At 38.9% G+C, this 12253-nt stretch overlaps 1 protein-coding gene across 1 annotated transcript; it reads left to right on the forward strand.

Annotated features, from left to right (window-relative positions):
* Positions 1–713: 713 nt before the first annotated feature.
* LOC105546582 (olfactory receptor 4X1) lies at positions 714–2122 on the forward strand. The gene is given in 3 exon segments (XM_011989833.1): positions 714–1300; positions 1761–1941; positions 1943–2122. Coding segments are annotated over 3 exon segments (948 nt in total).
* The last annotated feature ends 10131 nt before the right edge of the window (positions 2123–12253 follow it).

Below are 12253 nucleotides of genomic sequence, written 5' to 3' on the forward strand. Positions count from 1 at the left end.
CCCAAATTGAAACTACCGTGAAAACACTAACTCCACATTCTTCCTCCCCATGCAGTCCCTAGCAGCCACCATTCTACTTTCTGTCTCCATGAATTTGACTACTCTAGGTACTCTAGGTGCTGTATAAGTGGACTTATACAGTATTTTTATTTCTGTGACTTAGCGCGCCACTTAGCGTATTCAGTCCCATTTTATAACGTAGCTGACTGTTCTAAGGGCTTGTTGTAGATGCTTAACCCTGGGACCCTTTAACGAGTCTGCACAAGCAGAGGTAGACGTCAGGCACTCTTTAGGCATAGGAGATGTAGTGGAAGCATATATATTTTGAGAAACACAGATCTGGGCTCGAATAAGAGCTGTGTGGCTTTGGGCAAGTGACTACACCTCCCTGAGTCTCAGTTTTTTCTTATCTATAAAATGTCCTCTGATTTTTCTTGTAAGCATTCAATCAACATGTGCTAGATCAGCAAAAACACTTCAAGGCAGCAACACTACAAAATCAAGGCCTATGTTGGGAATAACATCAAGCAGCTGATATTTGCTATTTTGTTCACTTGTCTCAGAACACGTTTTGGGGAAAACCGAGGGAGAGAACAAACTCAAGAGGGAGCACAATGATGATCGTCCTCAGGCCTGGCAAGGATGTTTCTAATGATTGAGGAGAGCTCTTTGATTTCTGTGATTCCAGGCTGTCGGCTCCTGTGCTTTAAACTATGGCTGTTATAAAAAATGTGACTGAAATAATTTTCCTGGGATTTTCCCAGAATCGGAATGAGCAGAGGGTCGTTTCTGTGATGTTTCTCCTCATGTGCACAGCCGTTGTGCCGGGCAATGGCCTCATTGTGGTGAACATCCTGGCCAGCAAAGGGGTCACCTCCCCCGTGTATTTCTTGCTCAGCTACGTATCCTTTGTGGAGATCTGTTATTGTTCTGTCGCGGCCCCCAAGCTTATCTTTGACTCTTTTATCAAGAGGAAAGTAATTTCTCTCAACGGCTGCATCACCCAGATATTTTTCCTCCATTTCTTTGGTGGCGCTGAGATCTTTCTCCTGATGGTGATGGCCTACGACCGCTATATGGCCATCTGCAAGCCCTTGCACTACACTGCCATCATGAACCAGCAAATGCGTAGCCTCCTGGTGGGGGTAGCATGGGGTGGGAGCCTGCTGCATTCTGTTGGGTAAACCTTCCTCATTTGCCAGCTCCCCTTCTGTGGCCCCAACATCATCGACCACTGCTTCTGTGATGTCCACCCAGTGCTGGAGCTGGCCTGCGCAGACTCCTTCCTCATTAGCTTACTGTTCTGTCACGGCACCCCCAAGCTTATCTTCGACTCTTCTTTTTTTTTTTAAATTTATTTTTATTATTATTATACTTTAAGTTCTAGGGTACATGTGCATAACGTGCAGGTTTGTTACATATGTATACTTGTGCCATGTTGCTGTGCTGCACCCATCAACTCGTCAGCACCCATCAACTCGTCATTTACATCAGGTATAACTCCCAAAGCCATCCCTCCCCCCTCCCCCCTCCCCATGATAGGCCCCGGTGTGTGATGTTCCCGTTCCCGAGTCCAAGTGATCTCATTGTTCAGTTCCCACCTATGAGTGAGAACATGCGGTGTTTGGTTTTCTGTTCTTGTGATAGTTTGCTAAGAATGATGGTTTCCAGCTGCATCCATGTCCCTACAAAGGACACAAACTCATCCTTTTTTATGGCTGCATAGTATTCCATGTTGTATATGTGCCACTCATCAAGAGGAAAGTAACTTTCCTCTTTCCGCCGGATGATGGCGGCTCCATCTCTGTGGGCAGCTTCTCGGTGCGGATAGCTTCCTACCTGATCATCCTGCACTCCCTGAGGAGCCACAACTCCGAGGCGCGGCGCAGGGAACTCTCCACCTGTGCCTCTCATGTCACAGTTGTGGGCCTGTTCTTCATGCCCTTGCTCCTTTGTCTGCATGAGGCCCTGTGTCACCCTCCCTGCAGATAAGATAGTCGCCGTATTTTACACGGTGGTCACACCTCTCTTAAACCCCGTCATTTACTCCTTTAGGAATGCTGAAGTGAAAAACGCCATGAGGAGACTCGTTGGGAGAAAAGTAATTTGGGAAGAGAAGTAGATGATTTAGTTAGGGAAAATAGGAGGAGCAGGGGAGAGGAAATCTCACTCTGCATCTACCTTGCCCAATGGAGTGAGTGGTCTTGGGCCAGTTACCTTCTTTTTTGAAGTTTCAGTTTCCTCATCTTATGGGGTTGGACAAGATCGAAGGGGTCTCTAGGATGGAGTAAGAGGGGTCTTCTCGTACTGTGTTTCCACATCTGACAGTGGTCTCGAGACAGATTGGCTGGTCTAGAGAGAATAAACTCTTCCAGAAAACCAGGTCAGCCTGGGAATGGTGAAGAGGGACGTAGGGGTTGAGAATGACTGTCTTGGGGAGCAGTAGTCAATATGTCCTCCCAGTTTGAACATTCACATGATTGGAAAGTCTCTTGACTTGACATACTGAGGTTTTGCTGAGAGGGTTTTGGGCAGGCAAGCTGACTGAGAAGGGTTTAGTCCTGAGAATGGAAGACGTTGACTCTTGTCAAGAGATTTGCATGAGCTCATACTAGCATTAGACTCAGGGTTCTCAAGAATCCAAAAGAACCACAGGGAGATTTTAAGCAAATGGAAGGCACTGGATGATAATATCGACTTTGTAGGCACTGGTTTTATTTTCCATGTATCATTAACATTTTGTTTCCTATTATAAAAATCTCTCCTGTTCACGCTTGTTCCCCCCTTTAACTCCCTGTTTTCCCTCCTTCTGCCTCTTATTGTTTAACCTTTTCCTTTTCTCAGTCTGTTGGCCTCTTGGCTTCTTGTAATCACATATATGGTTAGAGCTGACATAGTTGCATTTATCATTTGTAGGGCATTATGACATGTAGGTATAGGAGGGGGTGTTATTGCCCCTATTTTACATGGAGAATTTACTCAGAAAATGTTGTCTAAAATCACAGAGTAGGTAGAGTGAGGATTTGAATTCACATTGTCTGATTCTGGAAGTCATGCTCCTTTTTTAATCATCCCACATCTGCACCATCAGGGAGTCTAGCCCACACCTTCCTTTTAAATGGTAGGAAACTCTTAGAAACTTTAGTGCACCCGAAAGTCATTTGTATTTTAAATCTTTTATTCTATATACAATCTTATAAATCCTTTTAAAAATATGACATTGATAACTTTAGATCATCATATGACATTGATATTGAAAACTTAAGTTGTTCATAATATTCTCTCATTATCCTTTATTTTCTACAGAATTGTAGTGATATCCTTTTGCCTTCCCAGTATTAAAAATTTGTGCTTTTTTCTTTTCCATTTCATTTGTTTTGTTAATATTTGCAAAGGACCATTGTTTCACTTCGTCTAAAATTTTTCTGTTTTTGTTTTCTCTGATTAATATCTGTTATCTTTCCTATATCCTTCCCTCTAGATTGTATGAGGAGTCAGGTAAAAACTTAGCTCGTTGATTTTAGACCTTACTTCCTTTCTAATATAAGAATTTAAAACTGGGATGGAACTGGAGATCATTAGGCTAAGTGAAATAATCCAGACATGGAAAGACAGACATCACATGTTATGACTTATTTGTGGGATCTAAAAATCCAAACAATTGGACTCACGGGCATAGAGAGTAGAAGGATGGTTACCAGAGGCTGGAAAGGGTAGTGGGAGAATGAGGGGGAGGTGGGGATGGTCAATGGGGGAAAAAAGTAGAATAAATGAGACCTACTATTTGATAGCACAACAGGGTTACTATAGTCAATAATAACTTAATTGTATATTTTAAAATAACTTAAAGAGTGTAATTGGATTGTTTGTAACTCAAAGGATAAATGCTTGAGGGGATGGGTATCCCATTCTCCATGATGTGCTTGTTTCACTTTGCATGCCTGAATCAAAACATCTCATGTACCCCATAAATATATCTATCTACTATGTACCCACAAAAATAAAAAATAGTAATTAAAGAGTTTTAAACTATAAACTTAAAAAAACAATACTTTAGCTGCATCCCACGAAATTTCACAAGTATTTTTATCATTCAGTTTAAAACATAATCTCATTTTCAATGATGTCTCCTTTAACTAATGGATTATTTAAAACTATGTTGTTTAATTTTCAATTATTTGGGATTTTTCCTTGATATCTTGTTGTTATTGAATCCTAGTTTAATTCCGTTGTGGTTAGAGAGTATTCTGAATAATGCCATTCCTTTTACATTTGTTAAAACCTGTTTCATAGCCAAACCTAAGGTCTATCTTAGTGAATCTACAATGTGTGCTGGAAAAGAATGTGTATTTTTCAGTTATAGGGTATAGTGTTCTATAAATATCAATTTGGTTAGGGTGGGTGATATATTGCTCAGATCTTTTATGTTTCTACAGATTTTCTTGGTCTAATCATACTACCACTTTCTGAGGCAGTAGAGTTGTTACTGCAAAGGGGTACCATTCTGGACCCCAAGAGAACGTTCTTGGATATTGCACAAGAAAGAATTCAGGGCTATTCCATAGCCTAAAGTGAAATCAAGTTTATAAAGAAAGTAAAGGAATAACGAATGGCTACTCCATAGGCAGAACAGCAGCTTGCGCTACGGAACTAAGGATACTTGTAGTTATTTCTTGATTATATGCTAAACAAGGTATGGATTATTAGTGAGTTTTCTGGGAAGGGAGTGGGCAATTCTTGGAACTGAGGGTTCTTCCCCTTTTAGACCATACAGGGTAACTTATTGATGTTGCCATGGCATTTGTAAACTGTCATGGCTCTGTGGGAGTGTCTTTTAGAATGCTAATACATTGTAATTAGCACATAATGAGCAGTGAGGATGACCAGAGATCACTTTCATTGCCATCTTGGTTTTGGTGGAATTTGGAGGGCTTCTTTACCACAACTTGTTTTGTTAACAAGGTCTTTATGACCTGTATCTTTTGCTGACTTCCTATCTCATCCTGTGACTTAGAGTGCCTAACCTCCTGGGAAGGCAGCCCAGTAGATCTCAGCCTCATTCTACTCATCCCCTATTCAAGATGGAGTTGCTCTGGTTCAAACGCCTCTGACAGAGTTAATTTCTCCAACTACGATTGTGGAAATGTTTATTGATTTCTTTAAACCTGAGAAAGAAAAAATTGCAGATGAAGAAATGACATCAAGAGAAATTAAGTCACTGTTGAAGGTTATATATCTAGCAAATAGGAGAGTCAGCCTTTAAACAAGGCAGGTTGAATCCCTGGCCCATGTTTTTAAGCCCCATGTTATATAACTCCTTGCTTGTCTTACCTACCTTGCAGGGTGAAAACGCTTCAAAATGCCATGTACATGTAAGGTGGTAGTCAAGGGGCTAGTTTAGTTCAAACTTGTCCCTGCTACTCGCAAGAAAACCCAGATGACTTCATGTTTAGTACCAGCTATTTCCCCAAATAGATGGCACAAAACCATGCCCTATTGTAGTTGCTTATTAACTACATGCAGAATGAATGAGTTTGTGATGACTGAGTACAGGAGCCTAAAGCAAAAATAAAAACAGTGGCTTTCATAGCTTCCAAAGTTAGTCTGAACCACTAAGTAAATGTGACAAGGGGGTATGGTGTCTCCATGGCCCACTCCTCTAATTGGAATGCAATGCCCCTGGGGTCTCATTAGCAAGCCTCAAGGTACTTTTACTAAAAACGAATGTGCTATAACTCCTAAAGTAGTGGCACTCAAGTTTAGTGATGGCTTTGGCTGGGGTGATACCACATGAGCTTCCTTGAACCCTCTGTGCTTAAAAATTCACTGCAACTCTCTAGTTCTCTGGTCAGGCTTCTTGACTTTGGCTGCTTACTGGAGAAGGGTGAAGCTCACTAAGGTCAGTTCTCATGTAGGCTTGGTCTTGACTGTCTAGAATAAACCTGAACTGAACAGGGAACGTTGTAGAAAACAGATGTCTTCACTTGCTTTGTTCTGTTCTGTTTTGTTCTCCCTGTTCTGTTCTCAATGCCCACATGGAAGTCCTGCTGCACAGTATCTGAGTGTTTCTCAGGATCCTGCTTTCAAATACATCAAGTGGGAGTTTGACATCTGAGTTGATTTTTTTTTTTCTTCTGATGGCTGAGGTATCACTGGAATTCTTCTCCTTAACCATTTTCGTAACCATTACTCATTAGTTGCTGAGAACATGGCCTCTTGGTGATCAGGTGGTCCCGCTTCCTTGGTCAGGAGTATTGTATGGCGACTAAGAGGATAGCGTTAACGTCCTGGACACTGGGTTACATTTCCTGCTCTAACCGTTACTGCTGTGTGAATTTGACCCAGTCACTCAGTCATTTGAATCCTCATGTGCCTCATCTGAAAAATAGAGACAATCATAGTAGCTTCCTCGAAGTGATGTTGAGTGGATTAAGTGAGATGAGGCATTTAAAGTGCTCTGCACAAGTCCCGGCACACAGCAAGTATTCAATAAGTACAAGCAAATGTTACACTGCTGTGGTTACTGGTCTCTCTACTTGTGGTCAAGTTAAAGCTCAGAAACTACTTTCACATGTATTTATTCTTTAGAGGCTTGCTAGATGGACGCCCAGACCATGACAGGGGGCTGTTGAAGGCACAGGACTGCAGCAAAGGATGTGTACTTAGAGTAGAGGGGTCAGAGTTTACAGACCAGGGAATGGGCTGCTCTGGCATGTGGTCCCTGATGCCACACTAACTTTTTGCAAATTAGAGCAATCCGAGAGTGTATTTTCATTGAAGTGTAGTCTTAGAACACTTTCTCCAAAACCTAGACCCACCCAGCAATGAGCTTTTTCATGTAAATGAGTTCTTTGAATACCTGAAGCTTAAGAGGCTTTTAGAAGACTTTTTACATTTTAATCTTTTAAGGTAGAAATGTTTCTAAATTGCATTACAGATTCCTTTTGTATTTCAAGACAATGTATTTGAAAACTGGTGAGAGGACAAATTCAGTGTAATGTGAATCTCAATCCCCCACCATTTCCCAGGAAAAGTAGTGAAGGGAATTAGTAAAGATGTAAAACAACTTACTTGCTTTCTAGCTAGTCTTAAAATCATCAAATACGAATTCATCATTAAAGTCATCAATATCAGTGAAATTGATGGGGTGGGGGGGCGGATATTTCTATTTTTCCAGCTTAGAATCACAGCACTTGGTCTAACCTTCACCTTTTTGTTGATGCTGACTCATTTGTGTAAAGTCAAGTCCAGTGTTCATGTCTCTAAAGTTTTTCAGTGGTGTGAGACTGGAGACAGTAGAAGGGTGTAGCAAATGAGCATTGGTTTTGGAATCAGGCAGATTTGCTTTCAATTCCTGTTATATGGTACTTGCTATGTCTCACCTAGAGCAAGTCATTTAAAGCTAAACTTCTGGAGTTTCCTTTTCTTCATTTGTGTAGTGAGGATGTTGTTCGTTATCTTTAAGAATTGTGATAAGTGTGAACTAGGATAGTCGGTGAAGCTCATCAACAGTGCCTGACCCACACCATCTCCACAATGATGGTGGCAGCCTGAGGGATAAGAAGCGGGAAATCTTTTTTTGTGCTATACTCAGTCTTGTTCAGGTATCCACAGACTACAAGGTTCAAGGGGATGTTTATGGTTTAAGGATATGAGGAAAGAGAGATACCCTCTCATATTGTTTTATTTTGTTTTATACTCAGTACCTGTTTTAAGAAAAAAACAAGGAAGTAAAACCAAAGACAGGCAGCCCGGCGCCAGGCCCAAAACCAGGCCTGGGCCTGCCTGGCCTAAACCCAGTAGATAAAAATCAACTCATAACTTAGAAACCGGTATTATTCATAGATTCCAGACATTGTATGGAAGAACACTGTGAAACTCCCTGCCCTGTTCTGTTTCTCTCTGACCACCGGTGCATGAAACCCCTGTCACGTATCCCCTAGATTGCTTAATCAATCACGACCCTTTCATGTGAAATCTTTAGTGTTGTGAGCCCTTAAAAGGGACAGAAATTGTGCACTTGGGGAGCTTGGATTTTAAGGCAGTAGCTTGCCGATGCTCCCAGCTGAATAAAGCCCTTCCTTATATAATGGTGTCTGAGAGGTTTTGTCTGAGGCTCATCCTGCTACAGATAGTGTGAGGATTTTGGAGAGTGTGAGAAAAGGAAATGGATAGAAATGAGTCCTTGAAGGACAGGTTGAAAGTGCTGGAAGCCCTTTAGGCCCAAGAAGGGTAGTCTGGGTTGGGAGCTAATGATCATTGTTTTATTAGTATCTTCTTTAATTCCTAGAATGGCAAATGACATTGTCTTTACATTGTATTGAGATTCTATCTGTCCTAATAAAGTTCATGCCCTCCACCTCAACCTTGCAAATTTAGGGAATCAATCATAGGAAAAACTGCCAGAGAGCTACGGAGTGAGGCAATTTACTGTAGTATAAAATTGGGAGTAACTCAAAAGCTCATATATAGAGAAATAGTTAAATAAATTATGGGATTTTTAAATAATGCACCATTAAAACATCTTTTGAAGAATATCGTCTTGTGGAAATGCTTAAAGTGTTAAGGGAAAAAGGCTGAATATAAAACTACGTATATACTCAATTCAAAATTTGTAACTCAGATTCTGCTAACCAACATTTTACTCTGTTTCCATAAGTTCAAGTTTTTAAGATTCCACATGTAAGTGGGATCATGCAGTATTTGTCTTTCTGTGCTTGGCTTAACACAGTACTCTCCAGATTCATCCATATTGTTGTAAATGACAGGATTTCCTTTTTTATAAAGGTGGAATGGTATTTTATTGTGTATATGTACTACATTTCCTTTATCCATTCATTCATTGATGGACATTTAGGTTGCATCGGTATCTTGGCTATTGTGAAAAATGCTGCAACGAATATGGAAGTGCATACCTCTTTGACATACTGATTTCCTATCTTTTGTATATACATCCAATACTGGAATTACTGGATCACATGGTAGTTCTTTTTTTAAATCAATTTTTCATTTTTAATTTTAGTGGGTACATAGTAAGTGTATCTATTTATGGGTTACATGAGATATTTTGATGCTGGCATGCAATGTGTAATAATCACATCAGGGTAAATGGGGTATCCATCACCTTAAGCATTTACCCTTTGTGTTACAAATAATCCACTTATACTCTTTTAGTTATTTTAAAATGTACAATTAAATTATTTTTTACTGTAGTCATCCTGTTGTGCTAGCAAATACTAGGTCTTGTTTATTTGATTTTTTTGTACTAATTCATCATGAATTAGTATTTAATGAATTTAAAAATAACTAGAAAACAAGTAAGTAGCTTTACATGGTTGGCAGCTTCCTTGCCAATCCCCACTACCCTTCCTAGCCTCTGGTAACCATCATTCTACCCTCTACTTTCAATGAATCTCAATCAGTCCATTTATTTTAATTTTTAGCTTCCACATGTAAGTGAAAATATGTAAAGTTTGTCCTTCTGTGACTGGCCTATTTCACTTAATATAATGTCCTCCAGTTCCATTCATGTTGTTGCAAATGACTGGATCTAATTCTTTTTTATGGCTGGATAGTACTTCATAGTGTATATATACCACGTTGTCTTTATCCATTTATTTGTCGTGAACACTTAGGTTGACATTGTCTTTATCCGTTTATTTGTTTGTGGACACTTAGGTTGTTTCCAAACGGTGGCTGTTGTAAATAGTGCTGCAGTAAAAATGGGAGCACGGCTATCTATTTTATATGCTGAGTTCCTTTCTTTTGAGTATATACCTAGGAGTGGGATTGATGGATCACATGGTAGCTCTATTTTTAGTTTTTTGAGGAGGCTCAAAACGGTTTTTCACAGTAGTTGTACTAATTTACATTCCCACCAACAGTCTACAAGAGTTCCCTTTTCTCCATATCCTTGCCAGCATTTGTTATTGCCTGTCTTTTGGATATAAGCCATTTAAACTGGGGTAAGATCATATCTCATTGTAGTTTTGATATGCATTTCTCTGATGATCAGTAATGTTGAGCACCTTTTCATATGTCTGTTTTCCATTTGCACGTCTGTTTTTGAGAAGTGTCTTTTGCCTATTTTAAAATCAGATTATTAATTTTTTTTCCTACAGAGTTGTTTGAGCTACTTATATATTGTGGTTATTAATCCTTTGTCAGATAGAGAGTTTGCAAATATTTTCTCCCATTCTGTGGGTTGTCTCTAAACTTTGTTGATTGGTGTCTTCACTGTGCAGAAGCTTTTTTAACTTGACGTGATTTTATTTGTCCATTTTTGCTTTGGTTGCCTGTGCTTATGGGGTATTTCTCAAGAAATCTTTGCCCAGTCCAAAGTCCTGGAGAGTTTCCCCAATATTTCCTGTAGTAGTTTTTATAGTTTGAGGTCTTAGGTTTAGGTCTTTGATCTCTTTTGATTTGATTTTTGTATATGGTGAGAGATAGGAATCTAGTTTTATTCTTCTGCACATGAATATCCAGTTTTCCAAACACCATTTATTGAAGAGACTGTCCTTTCCCCATTGTACGTTCTTGGCACCATTATAAAAAATGAGTTCACTCTAGATGTGTGGGTTTATTTCCCGGTTCTCTATTCTGATCCACTGGTCTATGCATTGGTTTTTATGCCAGTACCATGCCATTTTGGTTACTATAGCTCTGTAGTATAATTTGAAGTGAGGTTATGCGATTCCTCCAGTTTTGTTCCTCCAGTTTTTTGCCTAGTATAGCTTTGGCTATTCTCAGTCTTTTGTGATTCCATATACATTTTAGTGTTGTTTTTTCTATTTACATGAAGCGTGTCATTGGTATTTTGATAGAGATTGTATTGAATCTGTAGATTGTTTTGGGTAGTATGAACATTTGAACAATATTGATTCTTCCAATCCATGAACATGGGATATATTTTTATGTTTTCTGTATCCTCTTAAATTTCTTCCATCAATGTTTTATAGTTTTACTTGTAGAGAACTTTCACTTCTTTGGTGATGTTAATTCCCAAGCATTTAATTTTATTTGTGGCTATTGTAAATGGGATTACTTTCTTGATTTCTTTTTCAGACTGTTTGCTGTTGGCATACTGATTTTTGTATGTTGATGTTGTATTCTGCAACTTTATTGAATTTGTTCATCATTTCTATTGTTTTTTTAATGGAGTCTTTAGTTTTTTTCCAAATATAAGATCATATCTGCAAACAAGGATAATTTGACTCCTTCCTTTTCAATATGGCTGCCCTTTATTTATTTGGTCTGATTGCTCTAGCTCAGACTTCCAGTACTATGTTGAATGACTGTGGTGAAAATGGGCAGCCTTATTGTATTGCAGATCGTAGATGAAAGGCTTTCGGTTTTTCTCCATTCAGTGCAATATTACATATGGGTCTGCCATATATGGCTTTTGTTATATTGAAGTATGTTCCTTTCATATCCAGTTTTTTTGCAGGTTTTTATGATGAAGAGATGTTGAGCTTTATCAAGTGCTTTTTCAGCATCAATTGAAATGATCAAATGATATGATTATTATAAATTATTTTAAATTTTTTGATTATTTTAAATTTTTTGATTAGGGGCAGAATGCAGGATATCATTAAACAATAATGGTAACAGCTTCTCTTTGTACTTCTGGTAGAATTCGGCTGTAAATCCATCTGGTCCTGGGCTTTTATTTTTGGTTGGTAGGCTATTAATTACTGCCTTAGTGTCAGAACTTGTTAATGGTCTCTTCAGAGATTCGAATTCTTCCTGGTTTAGTCTTGGGAGGGTGTATATGTCCAGGAATTTATGTATTTCTTCTAGATTTTCTAGTTTATTTGCACAGAGGTTTTTATAGTATTCTCTAATGATACTTCGTATTTCTGTGGTGATATCCCCTTTATCATTTTTTATTATGTCTATTTGATTCTTCTATCTTTTCTTCTTTATTAGTCTAGCTAGCAGTCTATCTATTTTGTTAATTTTTTCAAAAAGCCAGCTGCTAGATTCCTTGATTATTTGAAGGGTTTTTTGTGTCTCTATCTCCTTCAGTTCTGCTCTGATCTTAGTTATTTTTTGTCTTCTGCTGGCTTTTGAATTCTTTGCTCTGGCATCTCTAGTTCTTTTCAATGTGATGTTAAGGTGTTGATTTGAGATCTTTTCAGCTTTCTGATGTGGGCATTTAGTGCTATAAATTTTCCTCTTAATACTGCTTTAGCTGTGTCTCAGAGATTCTGGCACATTGCCTTTTTGTTCTCATTGGTTTCAAAGAGTTTTC

Source organism: Mandrillus leucophaeus, unplaced genomic scaffold (genome assembly GCF_000951045.1).
Source record: "Mandrillus leucophaeus isolate KB7577 unplaced genomic scaffold, Mleu.le_1.0 Scaffold1099, whole genome shotgun sequence".
Classification (NCBI taxonomy): Eukaryota; Metazoa; Chordata; class Mammalia; order Primates; family Cercopithecidae; genus Mandrillus; species Mandrillus leucophaeus.